At 35.9% G+C, this 22,225-nt stretch overlaps 1 protein-coding gene across 2 annotated transcripts in view; it reads left to right on the top strand.

The window, feature by feature from the left end:
* The window catches only part of LOC148949568 (uncharacterized), a 62,756-nt gene that overhangs the window by 16,706 nt on the left and 23,825 nt on the right, over positions 1–22,225 (top strand). For both annotated transcript variants that reach the window (XM_089093018.1, XM_089093017.1), the window contains exon 2: positions 15,702–16,024. In XM_089093018.1, the coding sequence (XP_088949144.1) occupies positions 15,706–16,024 (319 nt within the window). In that variant the 5' untranslated portion in view covers positions 15,702–15,705. The remainder of the gene's footprint in view (positions 1–15,701; positions 16,025–22,225) is intronic.

The following is a 22,225-nucleotide window of genomic DNA, read 5'->3' as shown; positions in this document are numbered from 1 at the left end:
TAGCTAGTACGAGTAGTAATAATACAACAACAACACCACTATCCCCTTTTCCAGATTTTTTTCTTTCCAACTCTGCCTTGCACCACACAAAGGTCTACAGCGCCAAATTCGGTGATTCCTTCAACTCTCTAGTGTCGGGGGATATAATAACAGATCCCTCGGCCATTACACATTCATATACTAATAAGATTCGAGCCATTCTTGAACAACAGATGGGGGTGTGGGGAGTGGGGGTCAGTTTAAAAGCATCAATAGCACTAAAAATATTTTTTTAATGAAAATCTGGGTGAGATGTATTCGAAATACTTGCACACAGAGATGTTGGCAATTCGCCCGCATTTATCAAATTAAGGGGAGGTTTTTCTAAATTGGGCTAATAGTATTCAAAGTAAATGGAAAAATTATAACGAGAGGGGTAGTGGATCTGCGGTTTTATTTATTAAAAGTTTAAATGTTAATATTTTTAGATTCAAAAAGGATTTTATTGTAAGATGTGGGCAACATGGGGGATGTAGGGCAATTGAATTAAAATATCATTCAGATTTAGAGGTGTCTAGGGGGATACAACAAATCTGTTTCGATACGAGGCTGCAGTATTTCAAGTATTCATTTTCAATTGCCGCATACAGACCTCTTCGCATAGAGGCATCTAGGAAAAAGTTGGATAAAATGGCAGTTAATGGTTGGGAGGGTTCAAAGTTCCCCAAAGTAGATTTTAATTGTTTAGATGGTCAATTTTCCATGATAATAAAAGGAATAGATAGTTTTGAGCGGGCTAATGCACATTTAAAGATTGGTGTCAGGGTGATACAGTATGAAACAGAATTTGAGGAGGGCCAGCGATCCGATAAGAAGGGTGTACTATTTCCAGTAGGAGCTCCGTCAATTGAATCAATAGAATGTTAGGTGTGTCTTCTATACACCCAACCTAAGAACATTGATTTACGTGGTGATTTTTATATGATAAAAGAAAGTAGTGGGGTGGTGAGTGTGGGTCATAACCGGGATGGTAATTGTTATTACTGTCCAACATGCCTCTCATGATTTCGCTCTGATTTAAAGTTAAAGCATCACATGAAACACTGTAAACGTCATAGATACCAGGGTGTGGAGACGGTAAGCGGAGATAGAGCAATCTTACGTTTGAAAAATTTCCAAAACACGCTCCTGCAGAGCAATAAGATCGCTTTAGACTGCGAAGCGAAACTGACAGACGTGTGCGATCCGTCAAATTCAAATCGTTTTAGAATACACGAAGCCATAGGGGTCCCTTACGCTCGCGCACAACGAGATTCCAATAGTACCATACAAGTGCTGGATGTAGTTGAGAAGTTTGGTGACGATGTACACTGCATACACTCGGCACTGGTCAGTCTAATCAAAACAGCGAACGGTGCAATTTCGCGCCTTCGTTATACAGACTATTCTATTCTCCTATTACCAGATGACATAGTGGCCATTAAAATTCGTAACATGTGTTAGGTTTGCAAGGGAGAATTTGATGATGGTGTTGGGAGTGGTGGGAGGAGGAAGGTGATCGACCATGATCATTTGTGGCAGGAAATTACATCGGGAGGGAGTAACTTTAGGGGGGTAGCACATCAGTCATGCAATCTAAACGTTAGAAAGCAATATTTCCTGCCTGTTTTATACACAATTCAAATTACGACTTAAACTTTAGTTTTCCGGCGTCGGATTACATTTTCAAGGGTGGAACTGTAAACGAGGCATCAATGACTGGTTCTTTTTCATATAAAATCAAAACCAAATCATCGGAGAAGCTACTGCTGCTAGAATTCATGTGGAAAACAGTTGACAAGAGTAACATGTGCCTGAATAAAATCCGTTTTTTAGACTCCTTAAGCTTCTTCCCCAAATCTTTGAGTCAGTTAATTCAGGTACAGAAAAGTGACAATTTTGATAGCTTCCCCCACCTTAAACAGCGCGGCCCCGATGATGAAATGTATGATTTATGACCGTGTAAGGGTATATATCCATATGATTATTACAACTCTGGCTCGAGGCTAGATGAGGTGTCACTACCGCCCATTGAAGCTTTTTACAATTCTCTTACTTAGAGTGAGTGCACCACTAGCGACTACGAATTTGCTAAGAGGGTTTGGGCAAAGGGTGGGTGTAAAAATGGGTGGGATTATTGTAAACTATACTTGGCCAGTGACCTACTCACTCTTCTGGACATTGTGTGCCAAAAAAACAGATAAAATCTATGGGGAATTTGGGTTGGATTTAGGTTATTATTTTTCCACTCCCCATTTGGTGATGGACTTTATACTAAAAATCAGAAAAGCAGAATTAGGTCTAATCGCCATTGTGTATCAGAATCTGTTTTTTGAGATATCAATGAGAGGGGGGTATGTTTTTCACGGGGATCGTATCATGAAAACTGATCCGAGTGGACAGCACACCGATGAAAAGTCAGACGCAGTTTTTTTGGATAGGAACTCTCTTTACCCATCGGCAAAGTCTCACTACTGTTTGCCGTTTGGCAATTATAACTGGCTTGACAATCCATGTGCTTTGATTTTCCCCGACATTGCCAGTATTGAGGAGAATGGGGCACAGGGATGGTTTTTTGAAATTGACGGTGAAATACCCATGGAAATCCATGACTCGGTAAAAGACTTTGTTTTTCCGTGCATAAATAGACCGGTGGGTAGGGACTCTCTGAGCCCCTACAATTTATCTTTAATAGAGGATGGGAGTATGCACTGGGTACCTTCAAAACAAAAACTAATTGACGAACTCAACCCAAAAGAGAATATCGCCGTTCATCACGTACTATTGAAATGGATGGTGTCCAATGGTTTCAAGGTCACAAAGATTCATAGAGCCCTCCAATTTGATCAAAATCCTTACATGAAAACGTTTATTGACACCTTTGTCAGTAAGCGTTCACAAGTGAACAAAGAAGTTGAAAAAAAGTCTATAAACTCATTTTGAACTCAGCTTTCGGAAAAATTTATGACAGTGTATAAAAAAGAAGTCGATGTGACATTGTAACCAATCCCAAAGATTGTGCTTGAATCATTGCGGATCCAAACTTCACATCGATCACAATCAAAGACCCTGATAAAGTGCTCCAACACAGTAAGAAAAGATACATTATATTAAATAAAAACATTGCAGGCGAGACTGCAGAAATTGAAATCTCCAAGAAACTTATGTTGTCATTTTATTATAAAATAGTCATTATGCATTGGCCGATCTAGGGACAAGTTCATGTGTATTACGTAGACACTGATTCACTCCTGTTAAAAGTCAAAACTAAAAATCTATTGAATGATTTGGAAAATGGTGAGTACATTAGCTCACGAATGGACAACACTATCTGGTACGAACCCCTTTACCCAGAGCTACTGAAACTCCGGGCCCCATATCAATTGTTAATGTTAAAATCAGAAACGAGTAGTAATCCGACATCCAGTGGTGTGTTTGCTGGACCAAAGGTTTACTACGTGAAAACGCACGATAATGATATCAATCAAGTTTGCAAGGGGGTACCTACACACTTTGTAAAAAATAATTCCGACATGAGTGTGTATAAAAACTGTGTGGAACGTAGTCTAGTGCCAAGGGCGAAAGTCATGGCGATTCGCAATCTTACAATTTAAAAACTACACAGTTAGAGTTGAGAAAAACGCCATGTCTGCAATATTGTAAAAAGTATTTGTGCTTGAGTATGGTGTTAAGTTACTACCATACAGTCATTATTTAATTTGAGACCAATTTGATTGTGTATAGTACAGAAAACAACTCGGTCTAAAAAAATTAACTTAAATTCATTAAAAAAAAGGTATAAATTGGGTGGGAGGGTTTTTTGGGTAATTGGGTGTTTTTAAATTCTTTTTTAATTCTTTTTTCTATATCATAAACAATTTTCAATGTGTGTTTGTGTGTGTGTGTGTGTGTGTGTATGTGTGTGTGTGTGTGTGTGTGTGCAAGGCATATCAATTTCCACTATTTAATGCCCCCTGCCCGGGCCTGCCGCAGCGGGCCCCCGCTTCCCGGCCCCGGGGCGCCCGGCGCTTCCCGGCCCGCCCCAGCGGGCCCCCCGCCGCGGCAGCGGCCACCCCCGGGGGGAGGGAGGGGGGATCCCAAACCAAATGCTGTAAATAAAAGTGATATTATTTCAAGTGCTTTATTCTAATAAATGTTGTATTTTTTATATAAATAAATTTAAAAAAAAAGTGTATTTATTTAAGTGTTTTTTTTCTCTGTGCCTATGTAAATGTTGTATTTTTTATTATAAATAAATTAAAAAAAAGTGTATTTTTTCATGTTTAATGTGCTTTCATGTTCAATGTAATATCTTTTTTTTAATTATTGTTAGTTTTGTATGTATATAATAAAAGAAAATATGATTCTTTATTCGTCTTCTTCTTCTTCTTCTTCTTGAGCGAAGTAGTAATAAGGAAATTATTTAGTCATTAAACAGCCATAGTCTACGGTTAGTTGTCTGGGTGAACTGTTGAAGGGAACATGTATCAATTTAAAACACTATACAGATCGCTACTGTGTGGTCCGTCAATGTCGGGCAAAACAACACTCTTAACTAAAATAATTAAAAATTGCGATACAATGTTTGTGGAAAAGGCGAAAAAAATCCACTACTGTTACAGTATTTGGCAAGAGTCATATGATAAAAAAAAAGCGATTGCCACGACGGGACTGGTGCGGATACAATTCATACAGGGACTTGATGTATTCAGCATTATTGAACCAAACTCTTGTCTGATTATTGAAGTTCTGGCTGAATCTTTTAAAGAATGGTCCAAGGAAAAACTACAACTGTTCGCTATTTACTCTCATCATGAAATGATATCCATTACTCTGGTTCGACACAACCTCTTTCTCCAGCGCAAATGTATGCACGCACTTGCATTGAACTGTACCTACTACATCATCTTCAGATTTGTTCTTGATTCCAGCTTGCTAATAACTCTTAATAAACAAATCTATCCAGGCGCCCCCAAATTTCTGCTCTCAGCATACAATCAGGCAACTATTAAACCCTACGGCTACATCCTATTGGATCTTAATCAAAATACACCGGAGGATCTGCGTGTATACACAGATATTTTTGACAATGAAATTACAGTATATCTCCTGTGAACACTAAAAAGACCTATTAGTTGCTATCATGACACTGAAGAAACTACTTGAAAAGAGACATCTGTTTTCAGTTCTAAGCAGTTCAAAACCCTCGCTTAGGAAAGCCATACTCAAACATGGTATTGACAATGATTTAATTAATCTAATATCTGAACTTTGTTTAAATTTGATCGAGGGTAATGTTCAACTGCCAGAAGTATCTAAGCAATAGGCAAAGCAACATCGTTCCATTGTACATATTTTGGCCTCTAAAAAGAAGGAAAGAATTTTAAAAAGAAACGACTTCTTCTAGCGGGCGGTAGCTTTTTCACACTTTTACTGCCAATAATCGCAGGACTTGTAAATAGTTTTCTCTAGAGAGAATGGCAGAACCCTATAAATTGACTCCAATAGAACTCGCTCTCTCACCCGTGGAACACTTTGAGTAACAATCTAAGGAAGATTCCTTAATAATGCAGAAGAATGAGAAAGATAAAAGATTGCTTAGACTTCAAAGAAGCACTTCTGCTCTAGTAAGATGAACTTATCTGCCCTATCAAGTGAAGGCCACTGCTGCATGGTATTAGATCACTCAAATGAATCTATCTCAGGATTCTGCTGGAACACATATTGATGTCAGTGACAAATATGGATTCAATTGTATTGAACAATTTGACCTCTAATAACCCCTCATATCGTGAACAAAGTAAACGACTCTTCAACCTATCTTATGGCAAGTAGTCAAGACTCATATTCATTGATTTGTCAGCAACATGATATGGATTTATAATGTTAGCGGTGAAGAGCTATAAGTCTACTTGATTTAATCTACGATACGGTCACAAATCGCTAGAGCGACTGATCTATCCTTCGACGAACTGTATTCTACACAACCTATTCTAAACACATTAATGCATTCATCAATAGTACTTATGGTGAGCAATAGACAATAATTCTATAAACAACTATGCAAGCTACATACAATTTATGATGATGACACCAAAGGCATACAAGGAGTTGAGAGGACAATCATTGGGCTATGAATATCGATCAGGTGTTGATATTAACGGTGAGTTGACTACTGCAGTGACCCAAGACTATCATCTCGTTGGAAAATTAGATCATGAAATATTCAATATATCTTAATGGTTACCCCCCAACGTCAAGATTGATATAAAGTTACAGATGGCCCCATCGAATTTCATTTTGAGAAAAACACTTCCTGCAGCACCCGATGCAAATGTCATTATCAAATCAGAAATTGTCCACGTCCGAAAAACAACAGGTTATGAGCTCTGTTGCATTGGCAGTGGAAAAGCTAAGAGCCAATGGCAACAACATTAAACTTCTCGTCCCCCATACGATCGCCAATCAACGTCACATTGCCACCGGCTCTCGTAGCTATAGTGATTCATCATTTACGAGTTATCAATGGAGAAATCCAATAGGAAGGGGTTTCGTTTTCTGTACAGAGTGTCAATGCTATTGGATCTGGAACTAAATCCCCCCCAAGATTTTAATTTTTTCGGCATGTATAGCTCTGTGTGCAAAGTGAATAGTATCCTGATATGTGGTCTATCATTGGTCAAAAAATCCTATAGAACTCTGTACGAGTTGACCATTCAATCCCTAGATCATGACTCTCAACTATTTGAAAATGGAATAACCGATTCAATGTTTTCAAAAAATCATGGGGTAATTGTTTTGGACTTGTCGGGGACTCAGGATATGAGCATAGTACGAACTTAGAGGGAATGTACGTTTAGAGTGTACATTTGCCGATGCTTTGACTGAGAGTATCACGCTAATATCACTGATTCAATTTTAAACCTATTGGGAAATCACACCCGACGGCAGTGTTCTACTAGACCTAGCACCATTAGCACAACCAAAATAATCAAGGTATTTAGTATGGATCCAGACATATCCCAGTAAAAGTCCTATTGCATACCTTCGGACTTCATTGAAAAAATTCCAAGTGTTAACAATACCTTAATCATTGTTAATAGCAGTCCATCGACTTTGAAGACTGTCCATTGGCTATACATCTTTCAAACAGCGAAGAATATTGAATTTTTTGATCATCTTTGACTATTGTATACATTCTAAGCGCCCCACATAAGAAACGATGTTAGAAGCCAGGAAAAAATTAGAGTTAAAATTTTGAGAAGGGTAGATGGATTAAAGACTGTAATATGTAATTCCTATGTACTTCTCCTTTTTGTACTTAGGTACTATGGCTGTAATTACAGGCAATTTCGTAACATCTACGTTGACTTACCTCGATTGAACGACTTTCTAGTGGAAAATATTCTTACAAACGTATTTAATATTGATTTTAGTGCCCTGCGAATAAAATGTTCTAAAAATGTATGTGGAATTGTTTATTAATAAAAATCTATGTACATGATAAAACGACTTTTCTACTCTTTAGATTTCATCTTCTACTAGGTATAGGTATTTGTTGACAACAACTAGTGCAGGTAGATTATCTGAATTCACAGTGTACTGATCCTGATGTACTGCAATGTCAGGGTCACATTTTCTACAATAGAGTGTGACTTCACTCTTGTCATATCTCTTTGTATAGTTAATGATACTATTCTCATTCATTCTATAGAATTCACATGTTTCAATTTGCTTTTTTGAAGCAATTTCACAAACAGTGTCCTCAAGTGTCGAATCAGATTCCGTCACAGCCAAATAAAAATCACAGTGTTTATAATCATAAGATCCATTGTCTTCACAACGATGACGTAGAAACCATATTCTTTTGCTGTTCCAACAGTTGAATCGCTGACCCGGCTCCTCCTCCCAGAACAATCTAAATCCACGACGATACCAATCTCGTAGCAATAAACAAAAATCACGCTTAGGATTCTTGCCAATCATACCGGGATATGTATTCTCCCACTGATTACATTTATCATAATGGCAATTGGAGCATAGGTGGCCTCTAGGATGAGAGTCACACACCTCTTCAAGACAGGAATTACAACCTTTAATTTGTACAGCATATCCTTTATGCAATTTACACGGGTTGCATAATCTCCACTTTTCATCATACTCATCAATCATTGTGCAATGATGTCTGAGATGATGACAAGCTTCTCAGTGTGCACATACATAATGGACATGAATTGTGAATTTTGTCATGCGTTGACGCTCTCACTGCCACAATGAAACTAAACTAGCAACAACAAAAATTGTCCGAGATAGAGAGGAGTAAATCAACCTTGAGCACTATCTTCCTCATGAAAAAAAAAGTCCTAAATTTCTAAACTAAGGTTTAAAAGCATATCTACAATATAATTTTGGCGTGTCGTGATCAATAGATCAATAAATTGTGTAAATGCATATGGACCACGATGTAGAAGCTTCATACAATAGTCTAATGATGGAGAATCAGTTTTCATTATATCGACAAGCATTCCCCAAGAAAATATCTTCCTTTGAATAGACAGCTCTAGAAAATCGTCATCTAGAATCAAATGTTTTTCCATAAACACTAGATCCTCCAAGATTCGCTCTTTCTCAAATCTATCCATTTTTTAGTCCTAACACTCTCACAACCAACTTCAGACTAACCAGAATTTCTTTTTCTACTCTAAAAAATATACGCTAGTCTACTATAGAAAGAAAAATACTTTTGATTTAGAAACATTTTTATTGAACATATTCACAATAATAATATTCACTGATGTATTTTATTTTCGTAAGTATATTTCAATAGGGCATCTAATGCTGACCGACGTATATTTATATGGGTAATATTCACTTTTCAAGCAGAACATAGTTGCTCCTACTGATTAAACTTGCTGAATGATATAACGAATATAGCATACATAATATCCCATTCAAGGCATATTCTACAGCCAGCGGTTATTTCCACAGCCACATTGGGTACTCTTATATCGTTGCTGCTACTGTCGGCTCCATCATTAATCTCCAATAATGTAAATGCACCACTCATTTTTTTCTCTACTAATATCCTCTCAAATAAACTATTCTCCCTGAATTCAATTCTCTTACTAATATGAATTGTAGTGAAAACCATTCCTTTTATTCAAATCCCAACCACAAATCAAGTTATCGTATATTGAACAACCTCTGATTGGCTCATAAAAAATGTCTACGTCAAACGATACATTCATTGTGCAATTCTTATCAAAAAAAAAAAACAAAAAAAAAACAGTTTCTTGCCCCGTTCATATTGTATATACTTTTGACCATATTCTTGTAGGCGTGAATGTACGATTAGAATGTACGCTTGAAAGTACCTAATAGATAGTGAATGTACGCTTGAATGTACGCTTGAAAGTGCCTAATAGATAGCGAATGTACGCTTGAATGTACGCTTGAAAGTGCTTAATAGGTTACTACTTATATATATATATATATATATATATATATATATATATATATATATATATATATATATATATATATATATATATATATATATATATATATATATATATATATATATTTATATATATATATATATATATATATATATATATATATATATATATATATATATATATATATATATATATATATATATATATATATATATATATATATATATATATATATACATATATATACACACACACACACACACACACACACACACACACACACACACACACACACACACACACACATATATATATATATATATATATATATATATATATATATATATATATATATATATATATATATATATATATATATATATATATATATATATATATATATATATATATATATATATATATATATATATATATATATATATATATATATATATATATATATATATATATATATATATATATATATATATATATATATATATAGAAATTAACACTATATCTTGTATCATGACATTGAACAGTAGACCTAATGCACAATAAATCACAAACAACGAGACTGATTATCCTGTTGCGGCCATTCGGACGACAGGCTTACGTTTAAAAAAGTAAATTAACAAAACAAATGTCTAAGTCTGAAAAACAATTTTATTGATAAAAGTTAGAGTATATCAATTAAAATGGGTCTGAGATATTCTTTACTCTAATAGAAATCAGAATTTACCCTGTCCTCTTCTAGCAAAAATTCTTCTGAAATATCTAGCTCAATAACCCAGCCATGAAGTGAAAAGGGTAGAAAACTATGTACAAAATTCGTCACAGTTTTGATGAAAACTGCTTACTGTATAATGAGAAGGAATCGCTTCAGTGGAATGGCTTCAGGTATTCGTTGTATAATATCACACGCTGAGCTTTGACTGCCACACGCTACTATGAGCGTTACTTTTATCAAGAAGCAACTGGGAGTATATTCTTCTTGTTTCCCAGACGTGGGGGGGGGTCCCAACCCCTGCCCCCTCACTGTTGACCTTTACAAGTGATAAAAATTGTTTCTGTGTTTTTTATTGAGAAAAAATAACAGTCATAAGAGTCAACTGCGTCCTAAAATATTTAAAACCTAAAGGGTAACGTAAAGGTTAAAACAGGTTTGTTTAGGCTACGTATTTAATATATGCTATGCTTTAACCCCATCCCGACCCCTAATGTACAAAATCCTACACTTTTGGGTGAGGATTTAACAAACCCACAAGATGGGTTAAAGCACCAGCGTATATACTTGATTACTTCTGTGACAGGTGGTTGCATGGTGCGGGTTCGTATTTGTTCGCTGGTAACTCCGTGGTACCAGCGGACGTGCAACAATCGTCAGAGACAGTAATTCTCAAAGGCTAGCAGACGTTTCTCTAGAGCTTGGTCGAGTTTCCAGGTTTCACATGAGTAAAGCAGTATGCGTATCACATTGCTGTTGAAGAGTCTCGTTTTGAGCCTTAATGAGAATTTTGGAGATTTGCATATTGATGAGAGCCGATTCAAGGCAGTCTGTGCCATCCCAATCCTGGTCTGGACCTCTTTAGATATGTTGCCTCTCTCTTCAACTATACTGCCAAGGTGTCAAAAGCATGATACTTGCTTGACTCATTCGCTCTTATGGTAGATGCCAAGAGGTTGATTGCTGCAAACAGCCATACATTCTGTCTTCTTTACGTTAACGTGTATTCCCACTTTTTCGGCTCGGTCTGTTACACGGTTGGAAACTTACAATGTTAAAATAAAAAGAAAAAACTATCATATCGACATCTTGAGTGACGAATTCAGAGGCTTCAAACGGGTTTTATTAGAATTTTTAGAAACTCGTGTCCCAGAAGTAAGAAACATGGAAGTAGGTTCTAAAGAATCTATTCACTCAGGTATGAAAGATGGGTGCAGAGGCAGGGGTTTATGTAGGGCTCATGATGAATTAGGAAAATGCTGAGTCTTGGTTGGGCTGGGAAGGATGATAGGATGCTTGTGGCTCATTTGATGACTAAAAGTTGCAGAGTATCAGTCGTAGTGGTATATGCCCCTGTAGAACCGACTAATGGAGATTGTAGTGACTACGATGAATTTTAATTATAGCCCCAGGAACAAATACAGGTAGAAATATGGTAATTTCATTAGGAGATTTTAATGCCCAGGTTGGTAGAAATAGGAACAAATGATGTCCTACCTAGGTAAATTTAATGTAGGAAAAAAACAGTCATGGTTACAGACTGCTGCAATTTTGTAGATATAACAATCTCGTTATAACAAATACAATAATTGGTCATAAAATGGCCCCATAAGTTAACATGGTACTCACATGATGATAAGACAGCTAACCTTGTTGATTATGTTATTGTAAGCCAAAGATTGGCAGGATCGATACAAGATACTAGGACATAGAGGAGTTCAAGATACTAGAACATTGATGTGAAAAGTAAAGGTCACCATCTAGTAATGTCTACAGTTAATCTACAGCTCAAATTTAGGATAGGTAACTACCTTCCAGGAACCTATGACGTTGGTAGAATCCAGGATAAGAATCTGAGAGAAACTTTCTAGGAACAGTTAAATACTGATCTAGCGAGTTTGAAATTTGATATTCAAGAGATTGATGGAATAATTTATGAAGTCGTTGATGGTGTCCTAGGGAAGAAAGTTAGAAACGCAGCTAGGAATATTAACGAAAATACTTTATGTTCAATAGAGAGGAGGAGGGGTTTGTACAAATTTTTTTTAGTAATAGAAAAGTATTTGAGTGAAAATAAGAAGATTGTAAAAAAGTGGAGAAAGTATCAAAATATGAACTAAGGAAGTATGAACAGGAGGCCATAGATCAAATTGCTGAAGATCTGGAAGATGGGGCCAGATGGTATAATAGTAAAACATTGTACTGGTTTGTCATTAAAATCAGAGGGAACAGTCAATCTAGACTTGTCGCAGTTAAAGATAGAAAAGGGGCTACAATTAGTGATAAGGAAAGAATTATAGAGATGGGCAGAATATTTTGAGAGTGTCTTAAACCATATAAGAGTTACAAGAAAAGATATAGAAAAAAGTAAAAAGTATACGCAACTTTGGATACGAAGGAAGATTTATTTTGTTAGGAAAGATGAGTAACATTACTAAAAGGATAAAAAAATAAAGCCCCAGGTGCTCATAGTGTGGTAGTTTTTTTTTTTAGATATGGTGGTTATGAAGTTTACAGATAAATTACTAGAGATTAAAGTACCTAGCCATTTTAGGAAAACTCTAATTAAACCCATTTATAAGAAAGGTGATAAGAGTAAGTGTGGTAATTATAGAGGCATAAGCTTAGTTTCTGTAGGAAGCAAATTACTTGGTATCATGATACTTTTTATACTTAAAGATGTTATAGATAGAGTTTCAAGAGAAGAACATTGTGGTTTTAAGAAGAGGAAAGAGTGTCTCTACCAATTTTTTACTATGAGATTAATAATTGAGAATTAATTGCTTCATCAAACCCCTTTAGGCCTCAGTTTTATGGATTATGAGTAAACGTTTGATTCAGCTGACAGAAGAGCTTTAGCGAAGGTGCTATCCTTGTATGCTATACCAGATAAATATATTAATGCGATTAGTGCTATGTGCGAAAATAACATTGTTGTGGTTAAGGTTAAGGTAGGCAGGGTGTTGCGGTTAAGATAATCCTATCCCCATTTATACTTATCGTTTTGATGCACTTTGTCCTAAAGAGCACAGCATAGGCAATGAGAGAACGCGGAATCAATTGGGGAAGTAAAACTCTCATAGACTTAGACTGTACTGATGATTTGAGAATCCTAGATGAAAATGTTAGCAAAGTAAATGAATTTTTAGAGGTTTTGGAGTTCAGGGTGCAATAATACGTTTGAAAATTAATATTAAGAAAACCTGGGAATAAGCGAAAATAAAGAAGTGCTGTTTGGTAACAAGAAGAGATAGTATTGTCAGTAAAGAGAGTGGATGCAGTGAAGATGCTAAAAGTAGAATAGCCTAGGCTCAGGGTGGTTTTTTCTTATAGTTGAAAAAGGTTTGGAAGAATAGGAAGTTAAGTCTGTGCACCAAGATAAGAATATTGGAAGCTACAGTGATAAGTGGTCAGGTAAATTCTGAAGCATGAGCACTTCAAAAAACAGAGGAATTGCTAGATGTTTTCCAGAGAAATCGCCTACGGATTGTTTTGGGTACCCAACTGACTGACCACAACTAAAACAGTAAGCGGTACGAAAATGTTGGTCAATCTCACTTTCTAAGGCCACAATGTGAGAAAGGATACATGCTCTGCGGATGAAGGATGATAGATTGTCCAAGATCGTCCTTGTCGGGTAACCGTCTTGGGCAAAATGAAAAGCAGGTTGTCCCCGAATGGGGTGCAAGGATTTCGCAATGAAAGATCCAAGGGAAATAGGAAGTTCTTCGGATGGTATAAGGACGGATACTTTGAATAAATTGGGATGGAAGAGAAGCGTGTGTAGTTGTATTGGGCTCAGCCAGCTTGGTGATGCAGAGAGTTGTTAGTAGTAGTATGAGATTTCCCAAATGCTGGTCACTTGATCAACGGAACCGTCTCTCTGAGAAAAATGTGTCAGTACTGCTAATCTTAAAAAATTGACACTGGCTTCATTTCTTCATCTCTTTTGGCCGAAATCGACTACCATTTTCTTTATTATTTATTTAACTAAGCTAAAAGAATACTATATACGACTCTAAGATATCGATTGAGGAGTATCGAAAGCGAAAATGTTTATTTACATCGAAAAGTCCAAATGTTGCGCAACACAAGACGTGCCCATGGTAAATACGATATTGACCAATTTTAAAATAGGGGTCACAGTACCTGCAGCTGTGGGCTTTCATATACGACGTATCTGCTTGTAAACTATTGTGAGATTTTAGCCCATCTTGTGGGTTTGTTAAATCCTTACCCAAAAGTGTAAGATTTTGTGTAGTGTAGGATATTTGCACATTAGGGGTGGGGGTGGGGGACAAAGCATATCTTGTCCATCTCTTAGAGAATTACTGTCTCCGACGATTGTTGCACGTCCGCTGGTACCACCGAGTTACCAACGACCAAGTACGAACCCGCAGCATGCAACCATACGTCACAGAAGTAATTAAGTATAGGCGCTGGCACTTTCTTGGTCACGTATTACGCAAACCGAACAGTAGACTACCGAAGATGACGTTCCAATGGAATCAATGGCGTTGGAGGAACTAAGGTCTAAGGTAAGGTAACGTTCCAAGTTGCAATTTTCACATTCTTTAAAGTATTTAAATTATTATGGCGTCAGGAAAAGTAATGGTCCCAGAACCAGTGTAGGATGGAGACTAACACATCTAGTCTACACGAAGCGTTTAAGCCAGCTTAGAACCGGAGAGCAAGAAGTCCCTGGAACCTCCAGTAATGAATGGAGGCTTAGTGCAATTCTGGGTTCATCTTGGTCATAGCATGGTTTGACACACTTGGCAATGCTATTCTATCAACAATAGCCGAAATCCTGCAGAGACAATTTCAAGCGTATTACCTATGATTCATTTTATGTTTATGCTTACAAATATTGTAATAATACGTGGAGGTAACCCATAATAACTTAGATAGGAAGTGATTTTTCAGCCCAAAACAACCACCAATACAGACAAAACCCAGAGGATTTATCCATTAATCAAAATCCAGTTCGAATGCTGTGTTGTTTACTAAACAACAAAATATAATTTCCTCGAGGGGACCAACTCCTCAAGATCACCCTGCAGCTCTAAAGCTTTTAAACTTAGTAAATTAGAAGGTAGTGTTTTCATTATGATGTCTACCCCTTTCTGGAAGTGTTTTCTCTCTTTTTCGAAATTCATACAAATTTCTTTAGGCCAATACATTTGGACTGGTGATTTCAATTTTGATGGATTTTATATGGAATGAGTTTAAATAGCAGATTCTGTATGTTTAGATAGTGTTTTAAAATATCTTTTAAGAGTTTTTGGTTACTGTTGATAAGTTTTACCTTTTACTTACTGTTTGTTAAATTTGTTGTTTTGTGGCATGTTTTTTTTGTTTTTGTTTTTTACGTGGATGGGTGTACCACAATCTTTAAATATTTTCAAACTTCTTTTGCTCGTCCTGGGCAGCTTGTGGATTCAATTGACACTTATGTTTTATTCTATCATTTTATTTTCGTTTTATTTCTTTTTTAGACTGATGTATATGCTTAGAATTCTTCTCATCTGTATACTACACATAAAAGATGGTTTGACAAATGAAGATGTTGTCACATTAGATAAATTCAAAATTCTGAATGATATTATCAGCGCTTTTCTTCCAAAAAGAACAAATGAGGATACAGATGGATTAGTGGAAACGGGAAGAATCTTGGAAGGGGGGATCTTCAACACATCACTAGCTTTCACTATACCCTTATTTTCATTTACACTACCAGATCGTATTCCAGATCGTATGGACCAGAATAAAGATCATCAAATTCAGTGGGCCTTGGCTATCATTGGGCTTGTTCTTCTGAGTAAGATTTTCTTTCTTATTTGAACTTTTCAGATAAAAAACCTTTTAAAAATTAAAATTAAAATTAGTCCAAATTTGTTTCTAATTTTTACTTATTGTGTAACTGTAGAAACTCTCAAATGGGTCAATCAAGGAACAAATCGAATTTACAGACAACTCTGGCCCCTGAGCCTTCGGATCGGTGGTAGTTCTGGCCTGTCTTGTGCCCAAGGTGAAATGTTGATTAGCAAAAGAAATGAAAAATGAAAATTTTGCATCTTACTTTAATCTAATCTCTTTAAAAAGGGTGCTATACCCTTCAACTTCCAATCGAATGAGTCCTCTCCTAAGTTTCTACTACGACCCCTTCTATACGAAGTGGCTATGGAAAAAAGAACATATAGAGGCCTCTTCGTTCTTTATTGAGCGTGCCCAACTAGCTGCTTCGGTTGTAAGTGTTAATTATTATCTATTAATGTTTGTGTATCTGTAAATCTTTAGTCAAGCAATATTCTTGTTTTCATTCCTTAAGTCAAAAAATATAATTAAGAGTTAACCTAATTTTTCTCGTTCAAGACTCAGCGGGATATTCGCCTAGTTGTAACTATCCTAGATGGCCCTTGCCAGCTTCTAAGAAAGAGATTTCGCGATCAAAATTGTGACAACGAGTGAATTCTCAAAGGAGACTAGCCATCATCGAAGAATATCGAGTATCTTTGGTTTGACTATGGAATTTATTGAAAAGACACTGAAATTTTCAATTCCTTTTGTCGAAAAGCCTGTCAATCAAAGTGGGTAGCACCACAAGGAGCTCCCAAAGATGCCCAAATCGCTTAAATGATATTTCCTTGGAACTGATTGTTAGCCCTTTCCTGAACTTTAGAAAGATGATTTTGCTTCATTTACATCTCCGTTTCCGACGAAAAAGCAGGAGAAGTTAGATGGTTTTTCTGAGATTTCCGGGAAAGTAGGCGTCGACTTTTATTTTTCTGTCTTTATGCGGATCTCTAATCCAAGCTCTACAAATGTTGGCATGAGAACCCAGTTAATTCTAAATATTTTGGCCATAAAACAAAAATAGTTGATAATGAACGATTTAAGGTAGGCTACTGCATTACCTGAAAAAAGAAGCGATGGAACTGAGAATCTTGGCATGAAAAAGAAGAGATGGAACTTTCAATCCCTATGCTGTTAGATAGATAATATTCAATCGAAAAAAAAAAAAAAAATATACTTTTCCTTTGTGGAATGTTAAACGTAATACGTGTAATTCGTAATTTTGCTCATTGATACACAATGACTGTTTTCCATGTTATATTTTTCCGTGAAACTTATGACAGTACAGTAAAACTTAGTGAAATACAAATTAATGGTGGATTTACCAAATATGCGCGCATTGGACCTGTAAAATTGCAATAAATCTATTACACTTACCAATATTTTGTACTGTCAAATTATCATTTCATTTTTGGATTGTATAGACTTTTCAAACTTCTGAAAAATTAAGTTTTAAAACGTTAAGTTTTAAAAATTAAGTTTTAAAAGTCTGAAAAATTAAGTTTTAAAAAATTAAAAATTAAAACGAAAATAAATTTGGGTTGTTTGTATAACACGAATTAGCACAATCTGGAATCAGTAAAGCCAGGCTTGGCTGTCCAAAATAGAAACAAAATTAATCTGCAACATTGTATCTGATTTTTTTTTTTTCCTTTTTGTGTGATGGACGTCGCACATCCGACGATTCTCGCTTCTGAAAAACCAATTAAGAAACAAATATTTGAATCAATGTTTTTCTGATCAATAGTTAGTCAAACTGAGAAAAGTAAAAATTGTCAAGATAAATATACCCGACAAAATTGCCCCCCTCTAGATACTGGAAAATACATTTTGCCCCATCCACCTTAATTTTTTAGAATTGATGCCACTGATTTTTCAACAGTTAACATGGGTTCAATGGCAAAAGTGTATACCATTCTAGGAATGGTAAAAATAAATAATATGAGGCATTTATATCATTCCATGGTATGAATGCCTTACTTTTACTAGTGATGAAAACCACATACACAATGCAAAACCAAAAATAATAGGGAGGCTCCTATTTCTATAGGAAAAAACTGTATATTAAAATGCACTTTTTATTGTTTTGTTGTTTCACTATATGCATCAGTTCGCCACACAGTTTTTAAAAGCCAACCTTTTTTATTATTATGACCAGTATTTTTTACGCGTTATTAGGTTAAAGACCTTGATTTTAGATGATCAGTCAATAAAAATTTTACAGTATATCTTTTTTATGCTTCAGCTTTTCTGAATAAAGTAGCCACCTTTAAATGTGGATTAAATAAAAAAAAAGAAGTTTTTTTTTAACTGAAAGTAAGGAGCGACATTAAAACTTAAAACGAACAGAAATTATTCCGTATATGAACGCCCTGCTCTTTACGCTAAAGTTTTTTATTGTCTTACAAAATAGAGTTGTGAGAAAGAGTCGAACTTTAGCGTAAAGAGCGAGGCGTTGAGGAGGGGACAGCCCCTTTCATATACGGAATAATTTCTGTTCGTTTTAAGTTTTAATGTTGCTCCTTACTTTCAGTTAAAAAAACTAGTTTTTTTTTGTTTAATTTTCTAACATTTTTAAATTAATGCAGGTTTTGATTTTGGCTCACTTTACATGAATAATTTAAACAAAATTTACATATTAATTTTACTTTTATTTGGTTAAATGGCTTCCTCGAAAGTTGTTTAATTTTATTTACGAACGTTTTTATTAGTAATAAATATACGTAACTTACGAATTAAGTTACGTAACGAACTTCTATATTCATATATTTTTAATACGATTATTAGGGGGTTCTCCCCCTAGTCAATACCTCGCTCTTTACGCTAAACTTCGAATTTTGTTCCAATTCTTTAAAAATGACCCTTTTAATCACGAAGGCCGTTAATTAGAATAAATAGCTCTTATGAAAATACTAAAAAATCTTTCGCGTAAAGAGCGAGGTATTGACTAGGAGGCGAGCCCAGATAATAGACGTAATAATTTCTGTTCGTTTTAAGTTTTGATGTTGCTCCTTACTTTCAGTTGAAAAACTTGTTTTTTTTAATTTAATTTCTGATCGTTCTTTTTTTTAAATAATGCTGGGAAATCCGGCGCCCCCTTTATAGCAATGTCCCTTCCCTCATGAAAACTTCCTCCGTGCAAAGATCCTCCCACATAACTCCCGACCCCCCCCCCCCCACTACCAGAAAAAATCCCTTCTTAAAACGTCAGTATACTTCCCAATAACTATATGTAAACATTGGGTAAAGTTCATAACTTTCAGCCCTTCCCCCGGGGACTGTGGGGAATTAAGTCATCCTAAAAGACATAGTTTTAATATTTTCGACCATGCTGAATAAAATGGCTATCTCAAAATTTTGATCGGGTGCCTTTAGGAAAAAACGTGGGAGGGGGCCGAGTTGCCCTCCTTCTTTTTGGTCTCTTAAAAAGGGCACTAAAACTTTTAATTTTGTTCGAATGAGCCCTCCCGAGATATTCTAGGACCACTGGGTCGATATGATCACCCCTGGGAAAAAAAAAACAACAAAAAACAATTAAACGCTCATCCATGATCTTTCTTCTGGCAAAAAATTCAAGATTCCACATTTTTGCAACTAGGAGCTTGAAACCTCTACAATAGGGTTTTTTGATACCCTGAATCTGATGGTGTGATTTTCATTAAGGTTATATATCTTTTAGGGGATGTTTTCCCCTTTTTTCGAAAATCAGGCAAATTTTCTCAGGAGCGTAACTTTTTATTGGTATGACTAAACTTGGTGAAACTTATATATTTGAAATCAACATAAAAATTTGGTTCTTTTGATGTGTCTATTGATTTTAAAATTCCGTTTTTTAGAGTTTCGGTTACTATTGAGCCTCCTATTGAGGTCGCTCCTTACTAAAACTTCGTTACCACGAACTGTTTGACACAACACTGTTTGTGCCCAGGATTTGTCCCGAGGACATACATAGCCATGAAAGGAGCCTAGTTTTTCCCTCCGATCACTCTTAACTGTTAAAAGGGGAAATATCACTCTCGACTTCCTTTTATATGAAAACAAAAAATCGACTTTAATGGTTTGGTTGCAACGTTTGCCAAATGCAAATCCAGGAAACAAAAAATGCGAACTTTTTTTACCTTTGGGAAGTGCAGATAATTATCAAGTGATTTCGATCATCTGAAAATACTACTACTACTACTACTACTAACAACTCACCACAGCACCAAGCCGCCTAAGGCCAACACAGCTACGTACGCTCCTCCTCTATCCCAATATATTCAAAAACTCCCTCTTTACACCCTCCCAGGAAGTTTCCATTTCCATTAAATCTTTCTTTATGACGTCCTTTCACTCCAGACGAGGACAATCTGCTTTCCGTTTAGCCCTAGACGGATGGCCGAAAAGGACAATCTTCGGCAATCTGTCATCCTTCATCCGCAGAGCGTACCCTAGCCATCTCAACCTTTCTTTCATTATAGCCCTAGAAAGGGGGATTGAACCAAATTTTCCGTATAGCTTAGTGTTGAAGAAACTGTCAGTCAGCCGGGTACTCAGAACAATCCGTAAGAAATTTCTCTGGAAAACATCTAGCGAATCTTCATCCATTTTTCGGAGCGGCCATCCTTCAGGGCCACATTTGACCACTGTCATCAATGTAGCTTCCAATATTCTAATCTTGGTTTGCAGACTTATCTTTCTATTCTTCCAAACTTTTTTTTAACTGTGAAAAAACACCCTTAGCCTTGGCTATTCTACTTTTAACATCTTCACTATTCCCGCCGTCTTTACTAATAATTAATTAAAAAAAACTTCTTCCAAAAAATAAGTTTTTCAAAAAAAGTAAAGAGCTCCATTAAACCAAAAATGAACAAAAAAAGAATAAAAGAATCTACTAAGCATACAACCACCAAAGATCAGCATCAATAAATAAACGAAACCCAAAATAAACAGAAATTACAATAAATAACCGAATCAAACTCAAAAAGAGCAGAAATTAACCTGAGTAGGGTTCAAAACCCCTATGCTTTCTAAAAGCCAAAATATAATTTGCACTTTACTGGGAAAAATTCGTTTAAGTGTTTTCAGTTTTATAATTTTAAGAAATCAAACATTCGTTAAGATTTTAAGGAATAAATATCACCATCTGTACAATAAACTGACAATGCACATTCATTTGAATTTTGTTCAGTAAAGTGCAAATTATATTTTGGCTTTTAGAAACTTCAAAAAGTTTAGAAACTTAATCGGACTCCGAGGAGGGGGGCAACATGTTTTCCTGCATTTTCTCGATGGAGATACCACACATACTTTGCAAAAATATTAATGTTGTATCCTTATGGCTTTACATTTCTGGCTTTTGGGAAAAGGGAGCGTGGAGGCGTTACATAAACGAATATTTGTTCCACGTTTTCTTTGGTCTGTATTGATGGCTAATGTGTTTCTCGAAAGAAGGTTTTGGTATCATCCCATCAGTACCTTTTGGATGTATTTCCATGCTATCTAAATTACCTTACTGATTTTCCTAAGGCTTAAAATTAGCAATTGACTTACCCGTTTTTAGATACCTTTGAATTTCTTGGGTGCCGAGATTAGCAGCTTGCTGTCCCAGCTTTAGTTCTAAAGAAGCTCGCCCGGGCACCGAAGCACTGACTAGCTTTAGTGACAGAAGCTGTCAAACATAAGGGTGGAGGATCGTTCTTCTGAATCACCTCCTACGCACCTTGAAGTTGTATTACTTGCTTTTCTCAAAAGTTTAAGTTGGGAATGAATGCAAAAAACTTTCACCCTTCCAAAAAAAAAACAGAGAAAAAATGCCTGATCAGCCATGTGAGCAGGTAAAATAGGAACTAATTTCTGTATATTTTCTATCTTAGTGTGTGATATAACAATAGGAATGCCCAAAGATTATGAATGGCTAAAAAAGAGCTACTATCAGAGGCAACGCTATAGCGTTGCCTAGAGTAAAGATCATACAGATCCAATTTTTTATTATGATTTTTTTTTCCCCAGAGGCACTTCATAAGGAAGGGGTCGTCACATAAACTTCGGAGGGAGCTCATTCGATTAGAAATTGAGTGTTCTAGTGCCCTTTTTTAAGAGTCAAAAGTGATCGGACGGCAACTAGCCCCTCCACGCACTTTTTTTCTTAAATGCAACGATAAAAATTTTGAGATAGCCATTTTGT

Source organism: Artemia sp. Qi Xiang Cuo, chromosome 8 (genome assembly GCF_049724085.1).
Source record: "Artemia sp. Qi Xiang Cuo chromosome 8, ASM4972408v1, whole genome shotgun sequence".
Lineage (NCBI taxonomy): Eukaryota > Metazoa > Arthropoda > Branchiopoda > Anostraca > Artemiidae > Artemia > Artemia sp. Qi Xiang Cuo.
The sequence above is the reverse complement of the archived record's forward strand: the minus strand, read 5'-3'. Positions and strand labels throughout refer to the sequence as shown.